Raw genomic sequence first — 12,566 nt, 5'->3', positions numbered from 1 at the left:
ACAAATATTGAAACAAACGTTTTCTTTCATTGTATACAACTCCCTTGTTTTTTCCTCCGAACGCCCCCGATGGTGATGCAGATGTAAGAACATGAACGCCTAATTATTCCACTTTTTGTCTAAAATGAGCACACCAACCTTTTTTTAGATCGCGCACATTTCAACATAGTTCAGCTTGCTTTTTTTTGTTTCTGAGCACGAAAGATGTGCCTTTGTATGTACGTGCGCTACTCAAGGACTAAAAGCGACAACACGGAAGATGTCATACGCGCGTGCGCGACAGACAGTAGCGGATCTAGGGGGAGGGTTTAATTGGTTTAACCCCCCCCCCCCCCCCCCACACACACACACACCCATTGGGCCGCCAGAAAGCCATATGTAAAAAAAAAAAGATTACCCACTCATCCCTTTGTCACTAGGCCAAACCCCCCTCTAGCCAAAAGCTATATTATATCTGGGTCCCAGTGTTCTATGCATGATGACAAAATTGCCACACAACTATAGCAACACTAATTCCCACAAAAAAATTGCCACACAATTATAGCAACGCTAATTCCCAAGAGATAAGAGACACAAGCGTGAAAAAGACCCCGATATTATTCACTCTATATTTCACCGAGCTGTGCGTGGCATAACTGACTAAGACATGCCTGGGGTCCTGGTTATTGCCTCCCCATTAATGCGCGGGTTTCTTTGTATATTACAGCTCGCTAGAAAGCGGTGCTGGGACCGAAATCTTCAGCCCAGCCGTAATGTTTTAGCTGCCATACAGAGGTGATTTTACCCCCCCCCCCCCCTGTTAAGCTCTTAGCTGCTGCTGCACGGCGTTACGGTGCATGTCTGGTTTATCATTTTATCTAACTTGTTGAGGCTGCATACTCGCTCAATAATAGGCTCGATTTTCTTCTTATCATTATCTTATCATTCCATAACAGTATTTTTTATTTTGTTATGCTGTTCTCACATCATTGTTCCGCGGGGTTCCTTCTCGGTCATATTGCATGGGTCTCCTGCGAAAACCGCCACAGGACGGCTGAGCTGGAGGCTATATTGCATGCGCCTGACCAGGACGGGGGATGTGTAGATAATCTCTTCCATAGGAAAAGCCAGTCACTTATAGGCTGTACCAAGGGGTGGGGATTGGGGGGGGGGGGGGGACTGCTTTCAGATACGTGCCTAGTCTAAGCCACGTAAGTCAGGTAAGTTGGATGCCAGAACCTCCAGACTTCTCTCGTCCAGTGATGCCCAGACAAAATGCTTCGCTCGTCGCGGCATTTTGGCTGAGCGTCACTGGACGAGACAAGTCTGGAGGCTCTGGTACCCAGGGTCAGGTAAGTCTACCCCACCGTCATTTTCCAGAACGATATTATTACTGTCCTGTTCTTGTCTTTGTCAAAGTCGATGAGCCTACAGCAGCGTCCTTGGTGCCAAGTATGGCTTGAATCGCTTTTCTGTACTTGGGAACCCGCAGAGCGTACACTATTGGGTTTATCATATTACTTGAGAGCAGTACAACAAAACACACCTCGATGAATACTTGAATAACCACGTCGTGCCGATTAGGGTGGAAATATATGATATTCAGAGCAACGTAGTAGGGAAGAAAACTTAAATAGAAGCAAATCACTATAGCCAGAATAGCGGAGGTAAACTTCCGTTCGCGTCCAGTCTGCTCGTGCCTACTCGCCACAGGAATACCATTACCTAGCACGAGTCGTTTTCGGTAAATTACGATAAGCCTTGGATAGACAATTCCGATGATAAGCGCGGGAATCGTCACGTGTAAGTGGCATAGGATGAACCCGTAGAGCTGCCTGTTGACCCCCGCTATAGGCAACAAGTTGAAAGCCAAGCTGTATATCCATGTTAGAGCTACTACGAATTTAACCCTTTCACGTTTGACTTTGACCTTGTAGAAAAATGGATGGATCACGGCCATGTATCTCTCCGCCATCATCAACATTATGCAGCAAGTGCCACAGACGGTAGCCAACGCGCTCGACACGATAATGGCCAATAGAGCAGCCTGGTTGAACTCCCAGTGTTTATACTTATACACGTCGAATACAAAAGTGCCATACCCCGCTATCAAAGAGTTTAGCAAGTCGGTTATTGCAAGGTTTGTGACCAGTACCGAGCTCGGTGTACGGAGATTATGGCAGGGGTCGAAGAAGATCGCTAACAGCAAAAGGCCGTTGTTAATGGCTCCACCAGTCGACAAGATAAACGTTAGGATGGATAAAGGCAGGCTGTGTGCGTTGTATGATAAAGTGGTGTTACTACCGTCGATTCCGTTCATCTTAGAACCTTTCACAGTTTCACGGACGAGGCCTGTGTTGAACGTAGGTAGCCAACAAAAGACACTTAGAGAGATTAGCTCCCTCCAATTTATTTTTTGGCTATTTCGGTAAACTTTGTTCCCGTCACCAACAAATTACGGCGTTCACAACACCCCAAACGTCAAAATTGTCCAAGGGTCAAACCACTTTCAGTTTTCTTTGCTTGTTCCCTGTCTTCGCTCAGATGGCGTCGTCGTTTTGAGTTCGCTGCTCGCTAGCGTAAGTCTCGAGTCTACTTCAGTCGCCCCTTATTCAACTGTTTCCGATGCAAAGTTGTTCCAAGTTTGCATAGCTGAAGTAGCCTTGAAGGCGATTCTTGAATTGTTTGTTAACTTAGCTTCGAGATGTCAGGTTGTTTGCGGGATAGATTTGGTGTCTATCAGTTATTTAGACATCAAACGCAATTGCAAATTCCCATATTGACAATTATTGTTAATTGTGACAATGATTTATGTTTTTTATTTAATTCATGTTATATCTGCCTCGTTTGTATTATACTTTTTTAAGTTGTTTTTGAAATCACGGGGGGCCCAGTGTGCTAGTTGCGTCAGCGTATTGGGGGGGGGGGGGGGGGGGGGGTGCTCACCTCTGCTGAAACGAGACATGACAATCATTCGGTCAGTATGTGAGATTACTAGGAGCTTGTGTTCGTCAGTTCCAGGATGGAACATTCTTAATACATGTACGCAACAGGGCTTTAAATGTTTAAACATGGTTTATCGATTTCAACTGCTTCCTTTGATTACCATTAACTGTTAAGTGCTATTGATTTCGTGTGCCAGGTCAGCAATAACTCTAAGCTTTAAAAAAGGCACCTTCCCTTTTGACTTTATAGAGGAAGTTGGACGGGCGCATGTTAGCAAAAAGACGAAGGTCCTAGCAAACAATCTTACTACAATGCCATATTTGGCTATTACAAAATAAAAACGCATCCGTTTGCCTTTTTGCCTTTATGAAAACGCCTTCTGCATGTCTAACAGACTTAAACTCGTGTGTGAGAAAAAAAGATAATTTATACTTGAAAAAGAAAGGCGACAAGCAACTTTGTCAAACAGGTGGTCCTTATGCGGGGGATTCTAATGAATAACTAATATCGGGACAAGACAGATGACAGAAACAAACATGATGTGAAATAGTATAACAGCATAACTTATTTGCAAATAATAAATAAAGAAAGTTTCCTAAAATATTGTTTTATTCCTCTATTGACACTTTTAAAAAAAGAGATTTGATTTGGACCACCACAACGATTGCAAATTTGAATGATGTGCAGGTACGTAGAACAGAGAATCGACTACGCGTTTTATATTTACCGTTTATCTCTGTTATTTTTAGATACTGTATATCTATGACAGCTTCCCCCTCCCCACCTATAAATTTCCCATCTGTTTGCGCATGAAGTTTAAAGACTTAAATTTTTCTAATGCGATTCTTTCAACATATCGAGTCGAACGAGCAAGAGAACCTTGGCTTTGTTTTTTTTTATGTGCTGTATGGATCTTTTCTGAAGTAGTACATTTGGGAGATGAAGAGAAGCAATACCTAGCATTACCATAATTTCTCGAATAAGAGCCCCCTCCCCGTCATCAAATAAGCGCTTCATTACAACGTGTCGCGCATACATTTCGTTTAAGAAGGGGGCTGTACGTTAGAAGTGAAGTAACGAAAACAGACAGACCACAATAACATTTTAACATTGAAAGCTTGTTTTGTTATGGTTCTTAGAAATGTTTTTACTTCTTGAAAGTAAAGGAAACACTTTCTATCAGAGATAAAAAGAATTTTGAAATAATCGATTCGCCTCGGACATAAGAAATGAAATAATTCAAGCAATTACGTTGTTCACAAAAGCTTGAGAGGCTAATTTATCATTGACCTTTTGATAAAAAAAAGCCCTCCTAAGATTGACCACGTTCAATTATTCGATGAGCGCCTCAAGGCTCAATGCTTGGCCACCTTAAAAATATTTTTAACGATAGCAAGAAAATGTGCTTTGCATGCCTTCTATTTTTTTTTTTGCTTAACACACGGAGAGGTGGTCTCCCTCGCACTAACGGAGAAGGGAAAGAAAACAAGAAGAGTACGACATGATAATTTATTTTTTAATAACTATCTTAACCATCTTTTTTGTGGTTGGGGCTCAAGAAGGCGACACAGCATGGTGATATCACAGTACTTAGCCTAAGGCGTTATGACCGGGCCTCCTGTGGTTGGTTGTCGAAAGTGTGACGTCACAGGGAACAGCTCGTTCCAGATCCAGCATTTCCTCACGGTTCACCTCAAGCACAGGAAACCCTATAAGAACGCCTGGGGCTAGTCAGCGCAGTCCCCTTTCTGTCGTCTAAAACCAATAAAGCGTGCAGGGGCATCGCCCTCTAATCGGAAGACTGCGAGATTTCGGGGGCATAGAAACAGGGCCAAAATTCAGGAGACTTCTGAGAAATCAAATTTGAAATTGGCGTGGCCGAAGTTATGATTGTTATGGTAAAAGAAGCTTTCTATTAAGAATACTCGAGGGCCCAGCGTTATCTCTCTTCGGCCGCAAAAAGAGACCTTTTATGAAGCGCCCGCAAAGAGTTCTGGGTGCCAAGTATGTTCATTATTCAACAGTCGTCATCAGAGTCTGAATCATGCGCGCGACCTCTTAACGATGACGTCATCACGTCATGGATTGCATTCTTCTTCCTAGGGTCCTCTTCAAGGTCTGTTACAACAGCATTAGCTTCCGCTAGCATCCATTCTAAAACTACAACACCAAAAAAAGTACAGAAGTTTTAGCATTAGCTTACAAACATAAGTGCAGAAGCTTTAGTATTAGCTGGCTTGAAAAGCGAGTGCTTTGCCCAAGTAATGGGATGTTCCCATGATCATTATTGATTTACTTTAATAAGTGGTCATTGATCCCCCCCCCCAAAAAAAGAAATGAACTTACCATCTTTTTTGAGGTTCATTCCCCCAAATGCAAAAGGTCCAACAAACTGCTTTTTCATATCACCCTCATAGTATATAAATAGTGTTGGTAGATTTTTATCTGGGTAGTTTGGTATACACACAGTTGATACACTCTTTAAAAACTTTGTAGATGGAAACTTTTGTGCTAGTTGGACAAGGTATTGGTTGACCAGAGTACATAAAGGTACACTTGATAATAGTTAAGGAAGAGCTATACCATTTACCGTTCAGTTCCACAACTAAGGGTGCACCCCCCTCCCCTCCCCTCCTCTACCAAAAAGTGCCCTTATCTTATTGAAGAATAGCGAAATCTATGCAAAATGAACTTGTTGGTCCCAAAAAGGCCAAAAATGCTGCCATTTAATGCTTCTGCATAATACTGAGTAATAATACTTCAATAATTCCATTTCCATCGGCTAATTCAAGCAGGTAACTGAGAAACTAGAAATCAAACATAATAAACAAATTATCAGACTTCAATGGTAAATGGCTATTTTAAGTTGTCTTGCAAATGAACCACTGAATTTTCAATTGTAAACAATAACAACGTCAGTGGCTGATAAACATTCTTAAAAAAGGTATTAGTGTCATTATTAGTACCATGGCACCTATGCTGAAAGATGAAGATCAATTATTTCATTTAACTAAATAAAACTATGGGCTTGAAGGCTCCACATTTTTGTGCAGCAAACCATGAGTGCATCAGATAATAACAGTGCAGTAAAAATATGTCCATACCAAAGAGTTTTAATGGAACCTGATGTTTTTAAATTTAAAAGATTAAGAAAAGGATACCCAGTCTTGTAAAGATGAAGCACGACCCATACTCCTTCTCCTGCTTGGTTTACCTCAGCAACATAATCCTGAGCGGAGATTTCTCTGACATCCCCAAACTTCGCTGTTTTCTGCAAGGCTTTGAACTCAGCTAATCTTTGATGTCTGAAAACAGTTATATAGTATATAGATAATTATGTTTTCTTTAGAACACCCTACTCTTATTGCCTACTGTCTCTTTTCAACTTGCATGTGCAGACACTGCTGAAAAACCTATGCGCATGCGCTGGCTCTGGCGAAAACAAACACCATTGTAGTGTTGAATCGTTCGAGTAAAGGGCACGAGAGGCTGACTTCAGTCGCTGTTCTGACTAACTGTACAGCATTAAAACCATACTGTACAAAAGATGACAGATTTGTGTGATAATGAGGGAGTCATAAAGAAAATTATAGTCTTAGCTTTGCGCTAGTTTCTTAGCATTTGCCAAAATGTGACAGTTCGCCGGTAAAAAGCCGCCATTTAAAAACAAAAAGACTGGTTTAACCATGCGGTACTGGAACTAGTCTTGTGTTTTTCATCACTGGGGCATGCAGCAGCTCCAGACTACCATGTTTGGCACTGCTGTAATGAAGGGTTAATGCCAGAGAGATCAAATAAAACTTGTCTGTTTTCACAAGGGTATGTGAAAACTTAAGTTTTATTTTCCAGTTTCCACCACTCTTATAAAAACACCTTTATTTCTACAGCTTTTCTGTAGTCCTTCAAGTCATACCATATAAGGCAATTTTCTATTCACTTCCGGTTAACAAATGTGTCATGATGTTTATCGTTATTATCCATGAGGAAGTTTATCCCTCCTTCATTATTATCAATCAAGAAGCTCAAGTCAGACTATGAACCTGTGTTATCTTTACTAGTGATGCACAACCCTAAACATGAATCGCAACAGTAATTAACTTATTCGTCGTAAATAAAAATTTACTTCACGCATAATACCAATTAAATTTAACAGTCTAACACCGTGTTACTACAGAATGTCTTGTTTTTCTTACCTGTATCGTTGAATGATAGCTTCATCTTCTTCATCTTCCATCGCTTCTAGTTCGTCTAAACTCATATCTTCGATCGGTTTTCCTTCGGTACATTTCTGTTTGATCGTCTTTTCGAGCATATCGACTATTTGGTCTTCCGAGATCTCGGCTTCTTTGGGTTTTTCTGGGATAATTCCATGTCTCCTCAATGCATCGTTCCATTCTGTATCTTCGTTAGGGTTTTGCATTTTGTGGGTAAAAGACTGGTTAAAATTAGCACTTGAAAACTATCGTAAATAGATCAAACTAGCGACAGATATTTGAGGAAACAAAACTTGAATGAACCACAGCTGAAAGTGTGTAAAGGAACTTTCTAGAGCCAGTCCCCATGAATAAAACACAGGGAACCTGGTCAGAAGAGTTTTTTTTTTCGCACAAGCCTGCAGGAAAGCGTTAGTGGTACCAGTAAATTGTCGACCTAGAAATTATTCTATATTTGTTGAAAAAAAGGAAAAGCGAATATGAATTGAGTTTTGTTATCGGAAGTGGATGTTTTTCCTTGCTTGTATACAATAAAATCGTTATAAAAGTGACAATTGTGAATTTCATTTGCCCCTACAATAACGTTGTCAGGAAAGGTCTTGAAAGCTAATGTAGCGACTGTCGGGCATATAGCCCTGCGTTTCTTGGAAAGCCGATGGTCTCTTCATGATAATTAACCCTTAAACTAAAATCTTTAAAAACCCTAGCAACAGGCCTGCTAGTAGGGTTGTCCCAAAGATGCTCCAAATTTCTTAAGAGGAAGCTTTAAAAATCCCCAAAAGTTGCTCCAAAAATTGAAAAAAATGCCACAAAGTTGCCCCGATTTCCAAAAGTTGCCAAAAAAGATGCCCGAATAGATAAGAATTACCTAGAATTTTTCCAAAGTTAAAAAGTTGCCAACAAATTTACAACATTTTACAAAGTGGCAGAGAGAATGCTTCTAGTTCTTTTTTCAACATTTGTTTAAAATATTTTTTTTATTATATGCTGTAATATGTATTTAAATGATGATGCAATAAAAGAGGCATCATGTAAAAGCAAAACCACTTGGTTCAGAGTGCAACTCAAGGCTTTGGCTATCAGTCATTGTTGTCGCTTGCATACCTGCCAGCCCTTAGACTTAAAAAAAACTTGAGCTTTTAGGGGGCGGTGAACGGGAACAGGATATATTCAATTGATATAACGACTGTACAATTTCAGTTAATATCAATTTGATCAAATATAATAAATGGGTACCCTGCGGTAAAATGGCGAAAACTTTGATCGAAATTATTGTTTACAGTCACTTACATCACTTCAAGGTTGAGGAATAAAGCCGACTCTGCATAAGCATCTTTATTATCCTTATTTATTTAAGGCTGCTCTCGCAACATGTCGGCCACATGATTGATCCCTTTACCGAGGAATGCTCCAGACCCAGGGCGTGACCGATCTCATGTGCTGCAACCTGCAAGTGTCACACAATAACGTCACGCAATCTTAAGGGCGTGACCGATTTCATGTTAGGCAACCTGCAAGTGTCACACGTCACGCAATCTTAAGCCCTAGTGCGTGACCGATCTCTTCATGTTGCAAGACTAGAGATCCGCCACGCACTAGGGCTTAATTTTGTGTAGATTGCAGCAGTGTCACGCAACAACGTCACGCAATGTTAAACACTGTTGTTCCACACTCAATCGTAACGCAATCTTAAGCCCCCGTGTGTGATTGAAATCATATGCTCTGCAACTTGTAGCACAATACACTGCCAAGCAACGAGTGCGTGACCTGTCCATTATATGCTGCAGTGTGTAACACCATACATCATTATACAACCACGTCACACAATACTGAGGCATAGTGTGTGACCGATCACGTACGCTGTAATCTGTAACACAAACTATTGTCACCCATTCACGTCACATCCCCCTCAAGGGTGTATCCTATCTTCCTATGAAAATCGGTCGGGAAGTGGGGAGGGGGGTTGGGGATGTTGAGGAAATGAACTCCCAAATCCCAAATATACTCCACGCATCCCCCCTACTCTGACCCAGTACGGTATTTATCATAGGATGGGGGGGATACGACGTTTCTTTTTATTTCTCCTTTTTTTACTACCCCTTCTAAGTTTGCTTCACACACCTTTTAGATACTAAAAGTAACTTACTATTGAACGGGGTACTCAGTGAGCTCCCACAATACCACAGGTATCTCCATTATTATTACCATAACTCACCATCGGAAGGGCGGCCCTGAAGAGAACCCACTTCTGTGAGCTCCCAAAATACCACAGGTATCTCCATTATTATAACCATAACTCACCATCGAAAGGGCGGCCTTGAAGAGAACCCACTTCTTTGAGCTCCCAAAATACCACAGGTATCTCCATTATTATTACCATAACTCACCATCGGAAGGGCGGCCCTAAAGAGAACCCACTTCTGTGAGCTCCAAAAATACCACAGGTATCTCCATTATTATTACCATAACTCACCATCGGAAGAGGGCGGCCATGAAGAGAACCCACTTCTGTGAGCTCCCAAAATACCACAGGTATCTCCATTATTATTACCATAACTCACCCTCGAAAGGGCGGCCCTGAAGAGAACCCACTTCTGTGAGCTCCCAAAATACCACAGGTATCTCCATTATTATTATCATAACTTACCATCGGAAGGGCGGCCCTGAAGAGAACCCACTTCTGTGAGCTCCCAAAATACCACAGGTATCTCCATTATTATTACCATAACTCACCATCGGAAGGGCGGCCCTGATGAGAACCCTCTTCTGCCACGGGTGCCACCACTCGTACTCGTCAAAATGGATTCTGCCGTCTGGGGGGAAGTACGCATGCGCGAGCACGCCATTCCAGCTATCGAAGCTCGAGGAGCATTGTTTCTCCCCAGGAACACCAGCATGGGTATGCCAACCAAAACTGGAGAAAGAGAGCAACAGATAAATCATGAATACCAAAAGAAATCTCATATAAACTGTGTTTCATATACTATCCTGGAAGTAGGAAGAAAACAGGTCATCCACATATGGTAAGTATATAGTCATATCTCTTCAAAAACAAAGGGTGTATATTCTTTATTTTTCTACACGGTAAAGCGGACACCTAAGTTGTATAGACTAGGCATTTATGAAATCTTCACCCTGAGATACCGTTCACCATCAGTATTCAGGCTTTTTCCCAGCCAAGAAATAGGAGAAAAAATCTGGGGAACTGGTATGGTAATCAAACCAGCATGCACTGGCTCAAACAGTCTCACAAAACTGGTAGTTGAGTGGATGGACAAAAATACTGCTAATTAGTCATTCTTGAAGAGAAAAATGGTGGTATACTGCGGCGTACATCTCATTTGTAAGGGGATAGTATACCTAATTACAGTAATAGTATACCATTGTTCTTGTGAACTTGAGTCTAGGTGCCGCATTGGCCCAGATGTCGAACGCGAGTTTGAACACGCGCACTTGCTCCGACTCGGAGATATCGTCTCCGAACTGGAGGTAGTAGGAGAGGTCCGTCTTCCTCCATCGAGTATAGGTCTTGAAGCGACGCCCACGCAGTGACAATCCTAATAGGATTAAGCGAATTGGACAGGCAAATTATTATAAATATTTTTCACATCTTCAATCCTTTTTAACCCTACTACCCCCTTCCCTATAATATAAGAACGAACTATACAAGCCGTAAACTGTTCCAAATATTATTGTCACCTATCATATAACTCCAAATTTCCTAAATAGCCACCTTTTCCATTATCATCGGGTTTTTTTTTCTTTCTTACCCCCCACCCTTTTACCTACAAGTTTCGGAAGCTAGACACTAACATTGCAGCTAATATGCTGGATTTACAAGATCGCAAAGTAACAAGCTCCAAAGTGGTTGAATTAAAGGCATAAAGTAGGCCGCCATATAACTTATTTCTTAATAAGGAAAACAGTTAAGACCAAAATCGGTGGTGGTGGTGGTGGGGGGGGGGGGGGGGGGGGGGGGGAGAACCAAAGGAAAATCCTTGGAACAAAGGCGAGAAACAACAACTCACGTAGGAACCGGGAGTAACCCGGAGAGGCCCAGGCACAACAGAGCGACCGGGAAACCTGTGGTGAGAGGCACAGGCACTACAGAGCGACCGGGAAACCTGTGGTGAGAGGCACAGGCACAACAGAGCGCTCTCTGCTAACAGCGCTACACTTGCTCCCCTGACTTAAAAGCCGCATTATCACCTGTTTACTTCCGGTCGATTAAGTGAGAATCTCCGATGACATTTTAATGGAAAACACGAAAAATATTTCAAAATATTGAAAGCAGTGTGCCTATTGGAAGTTTCTTTGAGGATGTGACTGCTAATTTAGAGCGGATGGCCTGTTAAATATTTCGGATTCGAATAGATTCTTTTGTCTTTTAACGGCTGAGGTTTCTGTCGGACCTCCGGAAGTAAAGTGATAATGCGGCTTTAACAACAGGAGTGATTCTATTACCGTTGTGCATATCCTTGTTTCCAAATCGCTATTTTGCATCTCCTTGAGTGTGGCATCGTCCAGTTTACCGGTGACCTTCAGTTCCATGAACTCCTGGTATTTCGTGATTGCTTTTGTCGTGTCGTGGATTCCGCCGGAACGAGAAAACGATGAGAGGTAGCCGAACTGATTCAGGAATTTCTAAGAAAAGAAACAATAAATTGTATTCTTGTTTCTATAGTTCTTGCATTGCAAGCCATCGAAGACTAGTAGAACACATAGAGGCGCCCGTAACAGACGTCCAAGGCTTTCTGTCACCATAGAGGGCAAGAGACGGTGTTTACCGCTCTGCACACAGATTACTACAAGATTTGTTTTTGTCTTTTGGGATTTTCTGTTCCGCCAGTCAAATTATTCTAAGCCAATCAGACTCTTGCCATCTCTCGCCTAGTGCAGTTGCCTGGCTTTCTGTCGCGACACTGGAAGCCAGGGAAGTGCACAAAGCGAGACTCTGATTGGCGCAGAAAGGTTTTACTGACGGAACAGAAAACCAAAACAAATCGTGTTGAAAACGCGGGTCGCGATACAACGGATTAGACAGTAGTCCTGATTTAAAAAATATCAATAAGAACAATTATGTTTTTTTTTGCTAGGGCTATGATAAGACTCCAAAAAATATTGGAAATTGTTCTGAATTGTAGAATTTAAAAAAAAATTTATAACGAGCTAAAGTCTCTTTTTGCCTCAGAGGTGAATCACTCACCATGGCGTACTCATTTTTGTCCTCCACCGCGAGCGCCAAGTCCACGGCAAGTAAAGCGCACACAACTACAGCTACAAACGACTTCATCATGAGCACGAACAAACTCTGATCCGCACAATTGGCATCACGCTAGCCTGGTCGCAGCTCTAGATCCCACATGGATCTAAGCTGTGGTTAAAAGTACTTCGTTCGAGTCGAAGTCGCCCTGCAAACCGGCTATG

The 12,566-nt window shown here is 41.9% G+C and overlaps 3 protein-coding genes across 3 annotated transcripts; all 3 read right to left on the bottom strand.

Annotated features, from left to right (window-relative positions):
• Window positions 1-1,369: 1,369 nt before the first annotated feature.
• Window positions 1,370-2,299, bottom strand: LOC5508120 (melanopsin). The gene has a single exon (XM_001628685.3). The coding sequence runs from the start codon at window positions 2,297-2,299 to the stop codon at window positions 1,370-1,372; it is 930 nt and encodes a 309-aa protein (XP_001628735.1).
• A 2,121-nt stretch (window positions 2,300-4,420) lies between these two features.
• LOC5508133 (phosducin-like protein 3) lies at window positions 4,421-7,487 on the bottom strand. The gene is made up of 4 exons (XM_001628686.3): window positions 7,119-7,487; window positions 6,087-6,230; window positions 5,272-5,480; window positions 4,421-5,085 (listed from the first exon to the last, which is right to left on the bottom strand). The coding sequence occupies exons 1-4, from the start codon at window positions 7,343-7,345 to the stop codon at window positions 4,943-4,945; spliced, it is 723 nt and encodes a 240-aa protein (XP_001628736.1). The 5' UTR covers window positions 7,346-7,487; the 3' UTR covers window positions 4,421-4,942.
• A 972-nt stretch (window positions 7,488-8,459) lies between these two features.
• LOC116615362 (interstitial collagenase-like) lies at window positions 8,460-11,966 on the bottom strand. Its single transcript, XM_048734149.1, has 4 exons — window positions 11,604-11,966; window positions 10,521-10,696; window positions 9,873-10,053; window positions 8,460-8,586 (listed from the first exon to the last, which is right to left on the bottom strand). The coding sequence occupies exons 1-4, from the start codon at window positions 11,688-11,690 to the stop codon at window positions 8,488-8,490; spliced, it is 543 nt and encodes a 180-aa protein (XP_048590106.1). The 5' UTR covers window positions 11,691-11,966; the 3' UTR covers window positions 8,460-8,487.
• Window positions 11,967-12,566: the final 600 nt, after the last annotated feature.

This window comes from Nematostella vectensis, chromosome 11 (genome assembly GCF_932526225.1).
Source record: "Nematostella vectensis chromosome 11, jaNemVect1.1, whole genome shotgun sequence".
Lineage (NCBI taxonomy): Eukaryota > Metazoa > Cnidaria > Anthozoa > Actiniaria > Edwardsiidae > Nematostella > Nematostella vectensis.
This window is presented reverse-complemented; position numbering and strand designations above follow the sequence as displayed.